The sequence below is a fragment of the Podarcis erhardii genome, assembly GCF_964252035.2.
Source record: "Podarcis erhardii genome assembly, chromosome: 11".
NCBI classification, from domain to species: domain Eukaryota; kingdom Metazoa; phylum Chordata; class Lepidosauria; order Squamata; family Lacertidae; genus Podarcis; species Podarcis erhardii.
In genome coordinates, this window is record NC_138501.1 from 31,698,137 (window position 1) to 31,714,030 (window position 15,894).

At 39.1% G+C, this 15,894-nt stretch overlaps 1 protein-coding gene across 3 annotated transcripts in view; it reads right to left on the reverse strand.

Annotated features, from left to right (window-relative positions):
- The window catches only part of AP3B1 (adaptor related protein complex 3 subunit beta 1), a 151,446-nt gene that overhangs the window by 101,928 nt on the left and 33,624 nt on the right, over positions 1-15,894 (reverse strand). For all 3 annotated transcript variants that reach the window (XM_081881182.1, XM_081881181.1, XM_081881183.1), the window contains exons 3-6: positions 10,849-10,923; positions 8,936-9,031; positions 7,338-7,498; positions 6,692-6,758 (exon numbers count right to left, since the gene is read on the reverse strand). In XM_081881182.1, the coding sequence (XP_081737308.1) occupies positions 6,692-6,758; positions 7,338-7,498; positions 8,936-9,031; positions 10,849-10,923 (399 nt within the window). The remainder of the gene's footprint in view (positions 1-6,691; positions 6,759-7,337; positions 7,499-8,935; positions 9,032-10,848; positions 10,924-15,894) is intronic.

A 15,894-nucleotide genomic window follows, 5' to 3' on the forward strand; every position in this document is an offset into this window, starting at 1 on the left:
TGGCTGGCTAGGGGAACAGTTGGGGAGGTTTCTGCAGAAATCTGGGACCATGTGGGGTTTTTTGGGGAATTTTTATGATTTTCTGTGACCACTAGGCATGGTTGTTTATTTTCAATTTTTTTTTTCTGAGTTTGAATTTCTGAGTGCTGGCTGGCTAGGGGAACAGTTGGGGAGGTTTCTGCAGAAATCTGGGACCATGTGGGGTTTTTTGGGGAATTTTTATGATTTTCTGTGACCACTGGGCCAGGTTGGTTTTTTTTGAAAAATTTTCTGAGTTTGAATTTCTGAGTGCTGGCCATGTTGTTATTTTTTGAAATTTTTTTTTGTCTGGGTGGGGAAGCAGTTGGGGAGGGGTTTGCAGCAGTTGGGGAGGGGCTGGGGGAGCAGTTGGGGAGGGGTTTGCAATTTCTGTGTTGTGGGTGGGTTGGTGCGTGTCTGTGGGAGCAGTTGAGGTTTTTGAAGACATTGGTGATTTTTGAAGCTTTTCCTAAACTTATTTTGCAGCCATTTGAGGTTTCTGAGGACTTCGGTGGTTGATTGTTGAAGCTTTTCCAGAACTTCTCTTTCATCCATTTGGTAAGCTAAACTTTTAAAACTTTTTTGGGGGTTTTTGGATTTTGGATTTGGGGTTGGGGTGCTTGGGATTCAAGGCCTTGGTTCTGGGTTTTAATTTCTGTGTGGTGGGTGGCTGGCTGCTTTTGTATTTTTTGGGTTTGAAGCACATCACTGATTTTTTTTTTTTTCTGAGTTTACGAAGGTAGGAGCTGTGCTGCCATGGGACCCAAGAAGACTGCTGCTGCGGTGGCCGGCGAGAGGAAGAAGGAGAAGGTGACGCTGGAAATGAAGAAGGAGATCATCTGGAAGCACGACGGCGGAATGCGTGTGACGGACATCGCCAGGGAGTACGGCAGGAACCCATCGACCATCGGGACCATCCTGAAGATGAGGGAGAAGATCCTGGCGACTGATGCAGCCAAGGGAGTCACCAGGATCGTGAAGAACCGCCCAGCTGTCCTGGAGGAGGTCGAGAAGTTGCTGCTCATCTGGATAGAAGAGAAGCAGCGTGCAGGGGACACAGTGTCTGAGGCCGTCATTTGTGAGAAGGCCAAGGCCTTGCACGCTGACCTCATCCGGGAACAGCCAGGAACCTCAGCCGAGCCAGAAGTCTTCAAGGCTAGCAGAGGTTGGTTTGACCGGTTCAAGACAAGACCTGGCATCCACAGCGTGGTCAGGCATGGAGAGGCTGCCAGTTCTGATGTTCCTGCGGCTGAAGACTTTGCAGCGGAGTTCCTGGAGGTTGTGACGACGGAGGGCTACGTTCCGCAGCAGGTCTTCAACTGCGACGAGACCGGGCTGTTTTGGAAGAGGATGCCCAAAAGGACTTTCATCACTCAGGAGGAGTCCAGGCTGCCTGGCCACAAGCCCATGAAGGACCGCCTGACCCTGGTGGAGGGGCACGACGACGAGCTGACCACCGTGGAGCTGGTCGAACTGCAGGCAGAGGCTGCGCAGGAGCAGGCCTCACTGGAAGAGGAGGAAGCAACTGAGGAACGGCTGTCCTCCGAAAGACTGAGGGACATTTGCCAGAAGTGGAAGGAGGTGCAGACTTTTGCAGATCTACACCACCATGAGAAGCACGTGGCACATGACGCTGGGAACTTTTATGATACGAGGGTCATGTCGTCTTTCAGGGAGCTGCTGAAAAGGCGGATAAAGCAGCAGACTATGGACAGGTTCTTGACCAAGAAGCAAAGAGTGGAAGAGGAGCCTTCTTCGAGTGGTCCCCCAGAGTCTTAGAAAATATACTGTACACTTTGTTGATTTTTAAATGTTTTTCTGTCATGTTTATAAAGTTAATTTATTTTCCCTTCAATTTTTGAACTGCTCTTTACAGTATGTGTGACTTTAAAGAGCAGTTAATAAACTGTTGTTGTACCAAATTTGGCTTTGTTTGGACTTTTTTTTGACCATAGGAACGCATTAATTGATTTTCAATGCATTCCTATGGGATTTCGTGCTTCGCAAGACGAAAAATTCGCTAGACGACAAAAATTGCGGAACGAATTAATTTCGTCTTGCGGGGCACCACTGTACTATGGAATATTTGAGGGCTCTTCATTCTTCAATTCTTTCACACAGTGTTTGAAACGCCCATTGTTCCAGGCGCATTTTGCAACTGGGAATTTCATAAATGCAAGCAGTTTTTTAGCTCTGGGCACTGTACTATGCCTAAGATTTCAGATTAAAATCGCCACTGTTACTCAAAAGTAAATCCCAACCAAGTTCAATGGGGCTTCCTCCCAAGTAAAACGTGCATGGATTGGGTACCTGAGAACTTTAATTTTTTTCCCTTTAAACCCAACATGTTTTGTTTAGGTTTTAGTTGCCTTGTTTAATGTACTTTTAATGCATGATGTGCTTTTAAATTTGAAATATGCTAGCCAGTTAGTTATGATGGTTTGAGTAGTGCATGTTAAGTGTTATCTACCTCAGACTCTCACAGTGATGCTTAAAATCAAAACAAATTTAGGAGTGGGATCACTGAAGGACCCATAAGTCTTTGTCCATATAAAAAAAATATTAAATGTTCAGCCATAAATGAGTAGTTATATCCACACTAGTGTTTGCAGACTATAGTATTGTCGATATATACCAGAGAAAGCCAGAGATCATATGCCAACCTCTTAAAACATACATAACAAATTCAAACTTTATCTGTCCCCTATAATAATATGCAGTACAAAAGGTACATATTAGCCACATACACTCTCACGTTTCTCTGTCACAAAATTATATTACATCCTAGGATTGTTCAAAGATTAATGAGATTACCTTCCTGAATGATAAGCAGTGTGCCACTTTATTTCAGACAGTCTTAAAAAACCATTTTGAACCTTTTGATTTTTTTATCTACCAATTGTTGCTTGTACAAGAGTTAGCAAAAATACAAGTAGTACTGAAAATAATGCATCTCATTGCCCTGTCAGCTATCAGTTGCAAATATGACATAACCACTTGTCACTGTGTATTGCCTATTATCTCTTCCCACCCCTCCAGCAACTGCTTTAATAAAATTTTGTTTTGTTTCCACCACATGCTATGCAAAATAGTTACTATGATCAGGCTTCTGTATGAAGCAACTGATATGTATGCAGTTAAGCATGCATGTGAAGCCGCTTTCTGTAAGAAAATTAATGTCACCTTCTAGCAGAGCACTGGGGATCTGCATTTCAACCTCTAAAATTTCCCCAATGATTTAAAGTAAGCAATTAAATAGAAGTACAATTTATTGAAATGGCACTTTTGGAAAAATATTAAATACAACGATATTCACTTGTTAGAGTTTTCCCCTATTTTTTGGTTGACATTTGGTTTATTAGTATGCACCTACGATTACAACTGAAAGAAAACAGCTCAGAATATAGTCTTGCTATTATGCTAAACAAGTTCCAAGTCCTGTGGGGATTTCACAAATTACCAATAACTATAAACGTGACGTTGCATTTATTGTCTCCAGCCCTGCTATGTACTGGTACCTGCTGGTCCCAGCATGTATACAACTCATTCCATAAAGAAGGGAATTGATTATTTGTAAAGGACTAAAGAAAATGCATTATACTTACATTTATTTTCTATATCACATCACTTGTAGGAGGAAAATGTCTCATTGTTGACATTTACAATCTTTTTCTTTCTACAGTTTTTACAACTATTTACATTAGTTAACACTGCCATTAATTAATATTATCAACATTACCTGAGTACATAACAAACCATAAATGTTGCATATATAAAAAATAATTCTTTCTGTCCATTCCCCCTATTTACATTATCTAAACACATTATATACCAAGATCCCACAAACAACCTATAAACCTGCAATTATTTAGCTAAACATAAAAATTCATAATCATTGTAGCTACAGGTGCTACTTCTCCACAAGAGTTTTAAGGGGAATGAAATGAAGAATAGTTACTCCTCATTTGCCAATATTCAATTTAAATTTCATATTACCCTAAAATTAAGGCTACACACAGAAAGCTCAGAATGTTGCTTTTTGGCTAGCTAATTACCAGTTAGGCAGAAATTGACATTTCCAAGACTACTAATAGTAAACTAAGGCACTGTTCTTTCTACACCTTGGAAGAGGGTGTGCAAATTCAGTAAACACAGAGGTGGGGCAAAATCAATTTGTGTATTTAGAATGGCAGGTCTTTCACAAGGAGTAAGAATCTTCAGCATCCACTTTAAAAAGTTCATTGCATTTATGAAAAGATAGAGATATGAATATTAACTTATTTGTAACAACTCCATCATATAACACTACACTCCATCCCCCACGCCAGAATTTACAAACATGTTCTGCGCTAAACATAAATGATTAACAGTAAGTTCTTTCCAATTCAAGCTATAATTTGAATTGATTTTGATTCTACATGTTTTTAGACAACAGCACACCTCAAAGCAAATTTCCACTATGCTGGGACCTATCTAAATATTTGGGAAACAGCTGATGATCTTAGTTTATTAAATGTTCAATATCCCATAAAACATTGAATTAAAACAAAATGATTCAATCAAAACATTAAAAACAAAACAAAAAACAGTTTACAGTGACACTGACATACTGAGATGAAAATTAAATAGTTTTTTTGTGCAAGAAAAAATAAATCATACCTACAAAACTACCCATGAGCTCAACAAATTCAAATACAGCTTTCCATTTATGTATTTTTTATATTAAAGCAATAAACATGGTTCATTTGTCTTTCACTGGTTGCCACGTTTTTCTGTGCTGTTGCTATGAACTTCAGCCATTAGCTGCGCTCCAAGGTAAACTACATGAACCATCAACAAAAGTGACACCCAATCTATGGAGTTCATATTTTCTCCAGATTATCTATGCTAGTTGACAAGCTGGTAATGAAAAAAATCACACTAAGCAAATGGTTCCTCTAATAACAATAAATTTTCTATAAAATTATGAAGGGTACAAAATGTTTCCTTGCATCTATTTTGTCATGAATTCTAATTAACGTTGCAAAAACCTGAGAGTGCTGGGTCATCACAAGAAGTGTATCGAGGTTTGATTGATAATATGGTGCAAGTTGGCCTATGCTGCCAACATTTCCTTCTCTTAAATTAATGGCCATCCCACCTGCCCTAATCATACAGCCCAAATGATATTCCCCTTCTTATTTCAATTTTCTGGAAGCATGGAAGCTGGTAAAGATCAGTCATTTATCTTCTAATAGCTGGATAATAGATCTATCACAATACAGCATCTGCACAAACTCAAGTTATTTTCCCACCACAGCAGTAAAGCTTTCTATCAACATTGAATCAATAACTTTGGAAAATACTAGGTTACCCTTACATCTGTAATCTGAACATTACTTCTAGCATATCTGTTAAATATGTTAAAAGCATGCACCTTACTTTGTTCCATTTTCCCAACGGTAATATTCTAGTTTAGAACACATCAGTAATCTCATCACAAAGCCATCACCAATTCTTCAGCTCATTTTTAACAAGCAAATTATTTGACCTCCCAAGAGTCAGCTGCTACAGATAATCCTATCTAGCCTTCACAGGGCACATGGGCACTCAATTTGCTTCAAAAGAAAGCTGTATTTACACCCACAGCTGGAGACCTTAAAAGCCCTTTGAACATCAGTGAACTAAGAATCTGCTATAAAATAGCGGTAAGATTGTCATTTCACTCCACAACTTTTACATTTTGTGTCTAAGGATGAAAGAAAACCATTTTGTTTCTGTTACAGATAGGTAGCCGTGTTGGTCTGCCATAGTCAAAACAAAACAAATTCCTTCCAGTAGCACCTTAAAGACCAACTAAGTCAGTTCTTGGTATGAGCTTTCGTGTGTATCTGAAGAAGTGTATCTGAAGAAGTGTGCATGCACACGAAAGCTCATACCAAGAACTGACTTAGTTGGTCTTTAAGGTGCTACTGGAAGGAATTTGTTTCATTTTGTTTCTATTCAAAATTCCAGGGAGCCAATATATAAAAAGTCCATAGAATGGCAACTTGTTACTTTCCCAACATTCACCTTGGATCACCCTAGGGACTCATATGACAATTTGGATCACAGTGAAACAGTGGCCAGAGTGTTTTCCCTAAAACTGTAAGAGGATGCCATTTTTCTTCTGATTCACACATGTCAATAATCAGGGCACGGATTAACGATGAAAATGCTCTCCATACCAGACTGTATACCGTAGTGTTATGTGGGGTCTATTAAAGCCAAATCTGCTAAGGAACTAATCTGAATACAGTAGCCTTCTCAGTAGCTACCTGGACATTTAGAGTGAACATCTTTCAAAAGATGCTGTTGCTTCTAGAACTGGTTTCCAGCATTCACACTCAAACAGCTACACAAGGGGAAAGGAAAAAGAAACTTGACAACTGAGTTTTTATGGGTTCATTTACATAAGAATTGATCTTAAAATGTCTCTTCTTGGCCTCAGTCCTTTCAGAAAGGACTGAAATATAAACCAAAAGAAATAAGCAAGGCACTGGTAACATGCTTCTCCACCTACAGTGCCAAACTGTGTCTTCTGCCTGTCTAGTCATTCTACCCTGTTCAGATTAAAGTTTAAAGTACCATAAAGTTACAGGTGAAAAGAACAGTTTTGATTGCATTACAAAGAAGCTGAATCTGTATTACTTACAGTGCTCTTGTCTTTCAGAAGTTTCTCTATCACTTCAATTAACAGTTCTTTTTGCTCAGGATCAAGGCTAAAAAGTGAACAAAAAGAATTCAGATTTTCTCATTTTAAGAGTGGAATTATGAATTTCACCAAGGCTTATTCAAGCTACTTCTTACTGAATGGGCTGCAAGTCCTGCACACCGTCCTTTCAACCCTGCCCATGGAAATAAAATATTTAAAGTTCTATTAAGAATATTCTGTCAAGCTGTAGGCTTCATTTCTTTGTTTTGTTCAACAGGCTATGTTTTAACGGTTTGGTGCTAATTCATTGATCTTCTATTTACGGTTGTGAAACGCTTTAAGGATTTTTTGATGGAAAGCAGTCTAAAAATTATTTTAAATACAACAAAAAATATATGCAAAATGAAATCAAACAATTAATGGCAGGAGTTTATCTGACTAATGAAATAACTTTGATAAGTGCTGCAAATATACAGCACTGACTGGTCTTCACTATGTTAATTCAGAACCTTTAGTCAAAGTTGTCTTGCTCATTTTATGCCCATTAGCAGGAAGCAGTTATCAAAAGCTGTAGCTAAACTTCATTATAACACACTCTACTGAGCACTAAATACCTATCTTCCATATTTATGGCTAGAGAACATACCTGTAAAGCTTTTGGATTGCATGGGCGGCATTTTTTCTAACGTAAGGTGATAAATCAGCTGATGCTTCTTTGATAGCAAGCATCATAATCGGAACAATAATTGGCACTCTGATGCTGGATAGAACTCTCAAAGCACTTGCACGGATTAACTGATTAGGATCCTAAAATAAAAATAAAATACCAATAGTCATTAGATAATTTCAAGCATACGCTCTTTTGTACTGGAGACTATTTTTTAAATGTCATTTTAAGTTCTTAGTTATAATTCAACACTTAGTCAAAATAGTCTCCCGTACAAAAGAGTGCCTTCCATTTATTGCTACTATTGTAAACAATAATTCTGCAGGCAAGTCACCATTGTCTCGTTTTCCAAATGAAAACACCAAGATTAAGAGAATCATTTGCCCAGGACCAAAGTAGTCCATAGAAAGAGGGAAAACTGCAAGAGATATATCAGATGTTATACTGTATTGCAACAATGTTACTTTGTCAACCCAGAGAGGTACCTCATAATTAAATTTAAAATCTTGATTTTGCTTTATGATGATAGTTAAATTGCTTGTTACTGTATTTAAAGGATCTAGGAGTAACATTGTATTGTAAATATTGTAACATTTTGTCTCTCTCTTTAGATTCCCTGCTGTTTGCACAGGACTGATACACAGTTCAAGCCTGTACAGTACTCAAGTCTACACGTAAGAAATATTTCTCCATACTCTTAACACCACCAAAGTTGTTAAAAGCACCGGAGCTCACCCCACAATCCAAACCCAAATTATGGGGAAAACTGCTCTAAAGCCTGAGACAGCCATGTCTGTAGCAGCCAAGGTTTACATTTTCCTTTTCTCAACTGGGCATGAAGCCCTTTTCAAGAAAGGCATGTTACCAAGCGATGAAGGCAGGATCTTTATAAAACGTGGATGCAAATCTGGTATGCTTTTAGACAATATTCTGATAAAATAAAGAGAAGCGACAGCCAAAGTAGCGTAAAACATCAAAACTAAGGATTGCTTAGCTTGAATGTCAATACCAAGCAAGGCTTAAAAATGTTCAGGCACTGACTGCATAATTTCTAAGCTGCCCCCAAATCAGAACAGAATCAGTCAAACATGTGCTTCTGATCCTACCTTTTTAAACCTAAAACATCTCACTGCAGTAGCAAGATCTCATTTCCACATCCCCATGGTTCTGAGCCCATTATTGGGAAAGGCATGTAAATGACACATCAGAGTTGAAGAACTTCATCTCTGCTACATAAACTGATTATCTTTTAAATTAGGAATGAGGGAAAGCAGTCTTTACAAAATTCACAAACTTTCTGCTTGTGTGTGACTAACATGACTAAACAAATGCATACTTGATATGCAAAACCAGAATATTTTCTAAGCAAAGCTGATCCCCCAAATGGAGTCTCTGTTTAATAACAGTAGCCATACCAAGTAGTCCAGCATCATCACCATAAGGTTCTAGGACATGTTAAATATTCCTCTACTCATCCTTAGCTAGTTAGTTTTTGCTTTCCCCAATAAAAATTATGTGTACCTTTGTAATGACAGACAACTTCCCAGGAAAACACTGCTAACTAGACATTTACTCACTTTCAGAGCACGCTGAAAGGTGCTAATTGATAGCAATGCCAGGTCCTGCTGCTCTTCTGCATAGCGCATCAGGTATACGTATACAAGTTTTTTAATCTGAAAAACAAATTAGTTCATAATAGTAAAAAACAAACTGGTAGCAGACCAGCATAAGATACAAACATGCAAATAAAATAAAGCACATAAGATTTAAAGAGGAGAGGGATAAAAGTTAATAGATAAAAGTGGTTATAAACTTAAAGCAGATAGACACAAAAGACAAGCGGTAGAAAGGAACAATAAGGGAGGGAACATGAAGCAGCACAGGTCTTGCATTCTGTTGTTGTAGTTGTTGAGGTTCATGATAGTCAAATCAGAATCATTTAATATAGTTCAGAATATACACTCTAACAGATGTCCAGGAAGAATTTTGCCTTCCAAACTTATTTTATGCAATGTGTATTTCTGAAGGGGCACAGTCATGAAGAATGGTCATTGTATCTTCCCTAGGACAACAGATTCACAAATTAAAGGCTTCCAAGCTCTAGTTTCATAAGTACTACAAATTAGTCAGTTTGATCTTGCTTAGGCTTAAAAAAAGTATGCTTTAGTTAAGTTCTTAACGAAGTCTGTGTATGTTTAACTAAGCACAGAAAAAATTGTTCTGAGTTACATATTGACCATAAAGGTTTATATTGGAAACTCTGAAAACCCCTTAACTACAGCTGTGCTATAATTATTATCACTATATGAAGAAATATTTTTCTGCCCATTCTGCCAAAAAGCAAGATAATGAATCACAGAAGGTTAGGAGCCACTAAATTATTTGTTGTTCTACTATGAAGAAGCAGCAATCAACACTGACAACAAGAGGCCTTTGTAGTGAATGACTGCAGGTGTGCAGAGAAAGCCTACTTTCCTTGAAACCACTCTGAGACTAGAGGCAGGAGGACTTTGATTTCGTGCCTAGACCATTCTTTTATCATTTACCTTCATTCAATGTTACAGCACTCCTCCCTTTAAAACTAATAATAACAGTGCCATATTAGAGCTGAGGAACACAGGCAGATCTGTTTAATTAGTTTATCAATACAAGTATATCAAACTTCATGAGTTATTGACTAAACCTTTGATTATTTCTGTTCTACACCACCAATTGCTTTCTAGGTCACTTTTCTGCATCTTTTGACATGACACATATAACAAGACTAGGGCAGAATGCTCTTATGAAAATGAATTTTACTAGAACAACAAAACGTTTTTCACTAGTATTGAGGGCAAAAATTCCTTCCCACCCATGTCACATGCCCTCTGTATGATTCCAGTTTTTAAAGGGAATTCTAAGCTGGAACACCACCCACAGAAGAGAATGAGTGAACAAGCATGACCCATGCCCTGGTTCTATGTTGGCAGAGTACACAGCATCATTGGCAAGTATCCAAAAGGTCACTTGGCAAGCCTCAAGTTACAACCAGCTCCCCTCCCAGCAGTCAAAATGCCATTCAGAATGCACTGAAACAGTGCAGTTTTTGCCCACAGAAAGGTTGTTTCATTTCTATTGCTACAGCACTGTAAAGAAATGAAACATGCAGAAACCTGAGGCCTGCTATAAAACATAAGTATTCTAACATGATGCAGTCTTTTGCTAGTTATTGTAGAAAAGCACCAGAGGTTAATTTTATTTTGTTCAAAGTTCTTGGATCCAATGGTACATGTCCAGTATCTGTCCAGCACATTGTTCACCTAACAAGTATTTCACCACTTTACTATGTACCAAACAAATTCTGAATACCGTACATGATTTCCTCTATTTCAGCATACAGTTAAATCTACAAGTATTTTTAACAGTGAACTCTGATAAAAAAACACTTTCATGGGTAGAATTGAAAATATAAAAGAATAAAATTGCAAGAGTATAAGCTTTGTTATCATACCTCAATATTTTTACTCGCTACATTCTTCACTACGGAAGGAAACAATTCAGATGCATTCTTCCCTCTGGCAATCATCTTGGAACAGAAAATAAAACATTTATTATAGTATCATAGAACTGGAAGGGACCCAAGGGTTATCTAGTCCCAACCCCCTGCAATGCATAAATAATTATATGATAACAATTATATTTCTGCAATGCAGAAAAATTATAGCACACTAATTCAAATAAAGTCCATGATTATGCTATCATGGACTTAAATTAAGTTACTATATTTCACTTCTGAAATTCTTCAGAGCATCTTAATCTTTAAAGCCAGTTAAATGTGTCCTTTAAAATATCACAAGTTGTCTACTAGATAGCCACGCAACTATTTTTATTTTTTTTTACAATCTGAAAAGTGTATGAAAGATTTACAAAACACAAGTAGTTTTGGTATTTATTGGGTAAGAAAGTAACAAACACAAAAGGAAGGCAAATCAGAACATTCTTGGCATTTCTATTCAACTTTATTAGTCATCTTCTGCCTCTCTGCCAGGATATCCTGTGAATTTTTGCTCTGATACATACCTAGCTAAATTACGGTATCTGAAGAAGTGTGCATGCACACGAAAGCTCATACCAAGAACTGACTTAGTTGGTCTTTAAGGTGCTACTGGAAGGAATTTGTTTTGTTTTAGCTAAATTAAGTTAGAAACTGACAGGACAATCCTAAGAATGCTTACTCAGAAAATCCACTGATTTTAGAATTACTTCTAGGTAAATGTTTACCGGATTGCAGCCTAACTTCACCATTTCCAGAATTAATGCTTTCCCCACTAACAGGTCTCAGATAATTTGGCTGAGCAGTTTAATACATATGAAAAAAGTTTCAGGCATATTTATAAACACACACAATTTGTTGTGATGGTATATTTGGAATATCACTAGCTTTAATATATATCATGAAAATTCACATGTATCTTGCATTATTTAACTGACCAACCATAATAGCTGCAGTGTACCATGTAAATATGTATTTAGGATCTTTTTAAAGTGTATTTTGTCTCATTAAGTCATAATGATCAGTGTAAATCCTCCTTTGTTCATGGCTCATTAACCCAAGAGAACATAATGGGTCTTTCAAAGACCAAGATATCATTTCAGTTTAGCAGCTTTAAATAGCCTGAATGTTAAAAGCTTTGGTATTGCATATTATATAGAATGAGAGGTTAAGAGTTTGCGATCAGGAAAGTTTCTTTACTAACCTGTTGCAGTTCATAACACAGTAAAATGCTGGATATCATAACCAGTGCTTTACAAATTACCCTTTACAACAGCAATGCAACTGCTCAGCCTAGCTGTAATAGTGTGAGTGTAGAATCTATGCTGGAGTTTGAAGCTTTAGCTCCGTCATACTATAAATCTGGGTGCTATTCTCTCACTATAACATTAAGCAATCTCTCCATTGGCTTATTTACAACATAAACTCACAGTTCATTATCTACTTTCAGGGTATGACAGGGTGGACTGATTTAAATCAATGAGATTTCAACCAGATACACGCCCTTAAAAGGGAAAGATTTGAATTATTGGTTTAAATCAAGTTTTCTATTTTGAAACTTATGGTATTTCCAAAAGAGGAATAGAGTACCGTATTTTTCGCTCTATAACACGCACCTGACCATAACACGCACATCGTTTTTAGAGGAGGAAAACAAGGGAAAAAACATTCTGAATGAAACAGTGGATGTATCATTTTTGTGCTTCATGCTGTGGCCACAGACATGTGATCTGATGGTGAATTTGGGCTGACCCAATGCAAAAATCCTGAGAATCCCTGTGCATCCATGGTTTGTAACCACGTTTTTGCACCATTGCAGCCCCAGGCAACAGTGGGTGCGTGATTTTTTGGGGGCAGGCTGTAGCCATGGACATGCTATGTGCTCTGATGGTGAATTTGGGCTGACCCAATGCAAAGATCCTGAGGATCCATGTGGATCCATGGTTTGTAACCACGTTTTTGCACCATTGCAGCCCCAGGCAACAGTGGGTATGTGATTTGGGGGGGGGCAGGCTGTAGCCATGGACATGCTATGTGATCTGATGGTGAATTTGGGGTGACCCAATGCCAAAATCCTGAGAATTCCTGTGGATCCATGCTTTTTAACCACATTTTTGCACCATTGCAGCCCCAGGCAACAGTGGGTGCGTGATTTTGGGGGGGCAGGCTGTAGCCATGGACATGCTATGTGATCTGATGGTGAATTTGGGGTGACCCAATGCAAGGATCCTGAGAATCCCTGGGGATCCATGCTTTTTAACCACATTTTTGCACCATTGCAGCCCCAGGCAACAGTGGGTGCGTGATTTTGGGGGGGCAGGCTGTAGCCATGGACATGCTATGTGATCTGATGGTGAATTTGGGGTGACCCAATGCAAAGATCCTGAGAATCCCTGTGGATCCATGCTTTGTAACCACATTTTTGCACCATTGCAGCCCCAGGCAACAGTGGGTGCGTGATTTTTTTGGTGCAGGCTGTAGCCATGAACATGCTATGTGATCTGATGGTGAATTTGGGGTGACCCAATGCAAGGATCCTGAGAATCCCTGTGGATCCATGCTTTTAAACCACATTTTTGCACCACTGCAGCCCCAAGCAACAGTGGGTGCCTGATTTTTTTGGTGCAGGCTGTAGCCATGGACATGCTATGTGATCTGATGGTGAATTTGGGGTGACCCAATGCAAAGATCCTGAGGATCCCTGTGGATCCATGCTTTGTAACCACATTTTAAGTGGGGAGCGAAGGAAAAACAAAGAAGGGACATTAGAGGGGTGTGCAGAGAAGCAGCTGGCTAAGAATGCAGGAGAGGGATTTAACGGGAGGGAGGAAAGAAAGGCAAAAGTTTCCCCCCACCCAAGCCAGCCATCTCTCTCTCTCTCTCTCTCTCTCTCTCTCTCTCTCTCCCCTCCCTCCCTCCCCCTCTCTCCCTCCCCCTCCCCCCTCTCTCTCCCTTCCCCCCTCTCTCTCCCTCTCCCCCAGCAGCACCGGAGCTTGCCTGGAGGGGAGGGGCTTTCCCTGCTCTTTGTTCCGTTTCAGCAAACACAGCAACGAAACAGAGGAGGGTGGGCAGTAAGACCCTGAGGCAGAATGCAGGAAAGCAGCCGCTTCCTCTTTTCAGGTTTCGCTTCTCCGTGCAGCGCCGCGATTTGATTTTTGCATGATTTTTCGGCTCCAGGGACCACACATTCGCTCTATAACACGCACAGACATTTCCCCTTCCTTTTTAGAAGAAAAAATCTGCGTGTTATAGAAGGAAAAATACGGTAGTTAATCAGCTCTCTGAACCACTTAAAGCAATCACAATCCAGAACCAGATTACTATGGCCAGGAGGTCTCATGCACCTGTAAACTGGCAAAAGAAACAAAGTGCCTAGTAGCCAAGCAGATTTACATGTCCCAATTACAGAACCAAAAATGCTGTTAGTATTGTGGACTTTAAAATGTACTCCATTCCAAGGATATATGTTGTATTTAATCTTAGTAAATACAAACCGAAGTTCCTCACTGGTGAGGGTGGTGCATACTCATGTCATTTATTTCTGTGGCTGGTAGTTCCAAATCATGCCTTACCGTGCTCAAGTCTGTCAGAGGCAACTTTGATTTGTGAGAAATTGGGTGTACTAGTGGGCTGCATCATACTTTGATCAGGTAGAATACTACCTACACATTTTTCCGTCTTGGTAAGCCAATTGGCAAGAGCCTTCTTTGTATCATTTTTTAAAGAGAGAGAGAGAGAGAGAGAGAGAAGAATCCACAGGATCTGCAGACCCAATTTAAAATTCCTCCTCTTTGCCACAGGATCATTGGGTACATTACTCTGCTGCACTGTCAATCAAAGGGTTAGTCAGCTAGCCATGACCCACAGCAGAAATAAAACTACAGTCCAGTAGCAATTTAAAGGCTAGCAAATGTCTTACTGGATTAGCAAGAATGATGGACTTGAGCCCCCAAAAGGTTATGCCTTAATAAATGTGTTAGTCTTGAAGGGGCTAGTACAGTTCTTTTTGCTGCTTTACTCAAATTGCACTGTGGTCTACTTCGTAAGTTTTTTGAGAGAACAAAATAATATAAAACCCTTTGACAAACTAAAAATGCTATTACAAAAAGGAGGATGGTGCCAGGGATGTTTCAGTTAAGAACTCCATGTGTAACAGCTCATATGCAGTATGGGAGCATGGATTGCACCCTGCCAGCACTACCCACACAGGCAATCCTGTCACAGCAAATAGCCGCATATTGGATTTGTGGACAACCTGCATGAAACTTTCATTGTTTGTAGCCCTGAATATCTTGGTTACATACGAGAGGCTTTTCTCCTTAAGTTTTTTTCATGATTTCAAATCTCTCTCTCTCCCCCCCTTCAAAATTAGGGGTAGGCAGGCAGGGCAGTCTTTTTATTATTGTTGTTGTTTCTCAGCATTATGTTTAGATCTGTCTTTCCTCCAAAGATCTCAAGGTGGTATTCATGGATCTTCTTTTCTCCATGTTATCCCCACAACAGCTTTGACTGGCCCAAGGTCACACAGTGCATTTCATGAATGAGTTTTACCTTTGTCTCCCAGATTCTAGTCCACTTAATATCCCATCATTTTATTCCACATTCTTAAAAAATGGTGTAGAAGTGAATAAGCAAAGAGGGAAACAATCTTTTCCCAGAGGTCTGGAAGTTTATGGGGGCCCTTGTTAACAGTCCAGTGGTACTTCTGAGTAATGTACAGTTATTGTGACATGAACCCACACTATGACGGGGGAGCCCCTGCAATGATTAGCACCTCCCTAAACTGAAAGGTGTTTTACCTTGGTTCAGAAGGGATTCCTAGTCATAGTTGTGTATTTTTCTGCCTCCACGTCAGTGTTAGAATTCTATCAGTTATATTTTATCTTTACAATCTGAATGAATTTCAAGAACCAAAATGATTTTTCTGTGCAGCCTCAGCAGGAGCAGTCACCATAAAAAAGAAGAGGTAGGAATAGGCCAATATATATATGGATTGTCTCTGGA